The sequence below is a fragment of the Podarcis tiliguerta genome, assembly GCF_965153285.1.
Source record: "Podarcis tiliguerta genome assembly, chromosome: 13".
NCBI classification, from domain to species: Eukaryota; Metazoa; Chordata; class Lepidosauria; order Squamata; family Lacertidae; genus Podarcis; species Podarcis tiliguerta.
Genome location: NC_139546.1, coordinates 44,573,216 through 44,578,901, shown reverse-complemented (window position 1 = coordinate 44,578,901; position 5,686 = coordinate 44,573,216). Strand labels below are relative to the sequence as shown.

Here is a 5,686-nt window from a genome sequence, read left to right as displayed (position 1 = left end):
CCTCAAGGGTGCTGCTGCTGCTCCACCCGACAAAGGTAGAACAAGCCTTTAAAATAAGGTTCAATGCCAGGTTGCCAGGTCACATGATCAAGCTAAACAGGTTGGGATTCAGCCTAAGCCACCCACTACCCCTTTGGTCCTGTCTCTGCTACACCCCCAGAAACCCCTTTTTGCAGAATTTATAAGTAGTCAGGATGACAAGTTGTACCTGTGTATCTTCAACTGAACCTTCACCTGAACCTGGGTTGGGTAATTAAGACCAGCTCAAGCCAGCTGAGTCAAGAAGCAGCCAGCTAAGATGGAGATCTGCTGCAACCAAACCAGTTCTTACTATAGGACCCCCGCCCCCAATGTCTTGTAAACAATTATGCACTAAGATGGAAATGTTTGCAATTCCTCTCCCTCTCTTTCTCCTCCTGGCAGCAACGAAGCAATACTTAATTGCAATTATATTGTGCCATTAAATCTCCTGGGCAAGTAAAAGGGGTATTAGGCTCTAATTGCTTGAATTAATTGTATTGGTCTATCATTGGAAACGGATGGTTGGGTTCTTCTTCAGAGGTCTCACACAAGATTATTTTCGTTTGGATAGGTCATGCAATATAGTCATTAATATGGAATTCTCTTCTTAAAAATAGAATTCTGTGACATTTGTCTTCCTTGCAAATGATGATAAATATTGTTTTGAAACGAAAGAAATCATTAGGGTATGGCCACAGCTATGAGTAAATTCCCACGGGCATTACAACTTCCCACAAAGATTGTATGGTGACCTGAAACTTGTGAATGCACAGTAAAGCATCATGTGCATAGCGTTTTGGTCTGGAGCATTTATTTCTGGGTGTCTATCAATCACACATTATGTTGGCCATGTTATATTGGCCAAATGTCACTTGCCAGGAAACATTTCTCCCATAGATTTCCCCCAAAGATGTCTTAGGGACATCTACATGTCCACACAATGAAAGATGTGAGGATCCCCAAGGATGTGCTCCACAGGGAGCTGGCTTCAGGCACCAGGCCCATTGGCAGACCAACTCTGTGTTACAAAGATCTCTGCAAAAGTGACATGAAGGCTGACAACATCAACCCTGCCGTGTGTGATCTTTTGCAGACAACCACAATGCCTGGAGTCAGACAATCAGTGTCAGGAGTCCAGGATCCCAACTTGATAACACAGTAAGCGTAGGTAATTAAAAGGAGGATTTATTGCAAAAACAAACAGATAGCTCTGGACAGCTCTAACAAAGCCGCCAGCATTATCACTCAAGATGACCCTTCTGAAGACTTCTTCCGGTTCCTACAGAATATGTTGAACTGTCACCCCTTACGTCTCTTGTTTTGCTTCCTGTCTAGCAGCCTTCCCATTCGCTGACTCTTTGGACTTCTTTGATCGGCTTCATCCTCTTCCTGTTCCACTAGGAGGTGGCTCATTCCTGACAGTCATGTTGTGCATCCATAGTAGTGACCAGAGGAGGAATGACTGCTGGGAGAGGTGTAGAGAGAAGAAAGCCTGCAGCAGCACAACCGGACACTTTCATCTGTCCCTCCTGCAATAAAACATGTCTCTCCCATATCACTCTCTACAGCCACAGCAGGCGCTGTAACCTTCCAGCAACTTGGCCTCACCCCTAAAGGCTCAATCCTCCATTGTCTCTTGAAACAGACAGATGCCAGCTACAAACTATTATGGAAATAATCTTACAGGTGTTAAGTTAGTCGCTCATGGAATTACCCTGAAGTTTCATCTCATCTTTTTTTAAAAAGAAAACTTACTCAACATTAATTAGTTTTCTTAATTGGCTTGAGAAGATGTGGGAAGTCTCCTTCTCTTGTGAGACAAAGAAGATACAAAATATGGGAGGGGAGAGAATATGCCCACACAGTCTTAAGGAACAGAATTGAGATCTTGGCCGTTCCTTGTGGATATTGCTTCCTGACTACATGTGAAGGTGCACGAGGGTATTGGGGAAATGTGTCTTTATAAACTGTGGATATATGAATGTCTTTGACTTGATTCTCAGTAAAGCGGCACCTGGGTTGTGCCTTTTCAGAATGCACTTTTGTCAGAAGGGTGGTACTGTGGTCTAAACCACTGAGCCTCTTGGGCTTGCCAATTTGAATGTTGGTGGTTCAAATCCCTGCAACGGAGTGAGTTCCCGTTGCTCTGTCCCAGCTCCTGTCAGCCTAGCAGTTCAAAAGCACACTAGTGCAAATAGATAAATAGGTTCCGCTGTGACGGCATTTCTGCGCAGTCTGGCTTCCATCATTGGCTTCCGTCAAGGTGTTCCGTTGTGCGAGTAGCAGTTTAGTTATGCTGGCCTCATGACCTGGAATACTGGCTCCCTCGGCCTGAAAGCAAGATGAGCAGCACAACCCCATAGTCACCTTTGACTGGACTTAACCGTCTTGGGGTCCTTTACCTTTACTCTCTTTTTTTTTTACCTTTGTCTGTATGCTTCTGAGGTGTTTTGTGAATGAATAGTCCTGTGTTCAATAATTTCATTCGAATGTCATGGGGACAATTCTCTCAGCTCACCTTCACTTTAAGTGAATTATCTACATGTAGCTGACTGATGGATCAATTTTAAAGGTGGTCCATTATGTCCCCCACATACACAGCCCTCAAGGCTGCGGTGACCCCCTCTAAGCTCTCTGTTACAGAGATGGTTTAAGGTAGGTAAGAGAGAAAAAGGGGGTGTCTGCTAATAGGAAACTGCCTTGTACTGACTCCAAGCTCTTCACTGACTAGCAGTGGCTCTCGAGGATTTCAGACAGGGGACAGCTCTACTGAAAAGTGCTTGGGATTGGACTTTAGACTTACTGCATGTAAAGAGATGCTCCACCACTGAGGTACAGTGGTACCTCGGGTTACATACGCTTCAGGTTACATATGCTTCAGGTTACAGACTCTGCTAACCCAGAAATAGTACCTCGGGTTAAGAACTTTGCTTCAGGATAAGAACTTTGCTTTCTGCGCGGCGGCAACAGGAGACCCCATTAACTAAAGTGTTGCTTCAGGTTAAGAACAGTTTCAGGTTAAGAACAGACCTCCGGAATGAATTAAGTACTTAACCCGAGGTACCACTGTATAGCCACTTCCTGGTGAAATGTGATAGGTCATTCTGGACTTTCCAGTTAATGCAAAATAGCCCTTTCATTTGCAAAGATGAGGAGACAGTTCCTTTTTCAAGGGAAGTCTCTTACAAAATTTGATTTTCTTTTCTATTGTCTACTGTTATTGCTCACAGTAGGGCTTGAAGGATTTTTCAATTTCGGCACTGAGGGTAGGGATGCATTCCTCCTCTCTCATCCCCCCCCCCCAATCTGAAATTAAGTTCTTAACACTTCTGCAGAAATTTGTGGGTTAAAACTGCCATGAAAGATTGTCACTTTTCATCCCAGTTTCACCTATTCATCGCATTCTTGCATGCAGTTCTCACTAACACGCTCATATTTTAGAAGTAGTCCGTAGTATAACACACTTTTGTTCCTAATGTTGGATGGTATGAGCTGTTAAAGATGTTTCTATTACTGCTCTCTCTCCACCCCCAAATAGAAATTTAATACCTGGACTTTAGAGTTCCTTAGGAAGAGGAATTGTGAGTTCAACCACTCTAAGCACTATAGCTTTGTGAGGGGCATTGGGGTCTTCTAACAACTCCCAGAACTCTTAAAAAACCCAGAAACCTACAATTCAAAGGATTGGTTTTGCTTCTTTAACTGTGTGGTGCAAATGAGATCTGGGTTTCACTGATGAATTACCTCATTCAGGACGAGGGAGACCCCCGCCGACCCCCTGTCACCCCAAAACAGTACTTCTGTCTTGTCGGGATTTCACCTGAATCTGTCAACTGCCATCCATCCTCCAATAAGAATTAGAAGAATATTTGCTTGCATTTTCCCACTTTTCCTTTTCCTTTCCTTTTTTGCCTTTTTTGCTAATTTTTATAAGCTCTTCTTTTTCCTTTATTAATAGATTTAAAATAAGTGGATTAATGATACCTGTTTATATGATCATGATTATTTAACAATATATTAGTTTTCTGATTAGATCGGGACTGCTATAATGCTGTGATTAGATGACACTATTATACCAATGTGATTTAATGATGATACTGAAGCATAATTTTGAAGTAGTAGTAGTAATAATAATAATAATAATAATAATAATAATAATAATAAATGGTTGCTTTAATGTCAACTGAATTCCGTTTGTTAATATATATTGCAGGACAAAGTATTTACTATTACTTGAAAAATCTGGAAGTTTTACAAATCCAGTCGATATGCTTCTGTTCAGACAATACTGTGAATTTTGCAGAATTTTCTTTCTGGGGAGAATATAAAATACATCCCCCTTAACCAGGGTCGTTTGCCCTTTTTATATCAACTATTCCCATGAATAGTTAAATATAATACTGTTCCCATATATTATTGCTATGCTTTCAGGAAAGAAGGAAGGAGCGGTGGAGATGGCTAATGCAACATTTGTCACTGAGTTTATTCTTCTAGGATTTCCAGAAATTCAAGAAATGAACATGGCATTTTACATCATTCTCCTACTGATGTATCTTCTCTCCTTAACGGGACACAGCTTAATCATCTTAGTTGTTTCCATGGAGTCCATGCTCCATACTCCAATGTACTTCTTCCTTGTCAACTTCTCCACAGCTGAGATCTGCTCCACCACAGCTGAGATCCCGAAGATGCTGGTCAATGCCTTCTCGGGCAAAACCAACATTTCCTTTGCATGTTGCATGTTACAAGGTTTTGTTGTCTTCACAATGGGGTCTGTTGAATTCATCACTCTTACCCTCATGTCTTTTGACCGCTATGTAGCCATTTGCAAACCTTTGCTCTATAAAACCATTATGACCAACAACCTCTGCCTCTTCCTGACTTTGTTGGCTTGGGTTAGTGGATTTGTTATCATTTTCCCTCAATCAGCTGTAGTGTGGACTTTCCCATATTGTGGACAAAATGTCATTGATCATTATTTCTGTGATGTTGGGCCTGTTTTGAAATTGGCCTGTGCTGATACAACTTTGATGGAGCTGATAGGTCTCATTTATGGTGCTATTTTCATGTGGGGTTCCTTGGGTATCTCATTAATTTCTTATACATACATCATAGTCACCATCATTCGGATGTCTTCTGCCACAGGCCGATCCAAGGCGTTCTTCACCTGTGCCTCTCATCTAACTGTTGTTATCATCTTCTACACGGCAGATATGTTTATGTACCTGAGACCTACAACCCAAGGTGACACCCAAGTCAACAAAATGGTATCTCTTGTGCGCACAAGTCTCATTCCCATGTTGAACCCTTTCATCTACACAATCCGGAACAAAGACTTCAAAGCAGCCCTAAGGAAATCTATGAGAAGGAAAATGGTGTTATAGCAATTCCCAGAATACTTTTGTGGAGATGGACCTCATGCCCTGAATGTCTGAGTTCTGCTCCACTGCCCAGTAGGGGAATTAAGATAAAGAAGTGGAACCCAGTTAGTCTTGCCACTGCCTTATGGTTATCACAAATATAACACTATATCCTGCTTCCAGGATAAGCTGGTCCTTTTTCGTGTACCAAATTATGATGTTTTCATACATTTTGCTATTATTTCAGGACAAAGGGAGATGGGGAATGCTACAATCATCACCGAGTTTATTCTTCTGGGATTTAA

At 41.9% G+C, this 5,686-nt stretch overlaps 1 protein-coding gene across 1 annotated transcript; it reads left to right on the top strand.

Annotated features, from left to right (window-relative positions):
* Nucleotides 1-4,475: 4,475 nt before the first annotated feature.
* LOC310662642 (olfactory receptor 6X1-like) lies at nucleotides 4,476-5,405 on the top strand (the record flags this gene model as incomplete). The annotated part of the gene is made up of 1 exon (XM_083409586.1): nucleotides 4,476-5,405. One exon carries the CDS (start codon nucleotides 4,476-4,478, stop codon nucleotides 5,403-5,405), a length of 930 nt encoding a protein of 309 aa, XP_083265712.1.
* Between the last annotated feature and the right edge of the window lie 281 nt (nucleotides 5,406-5,686).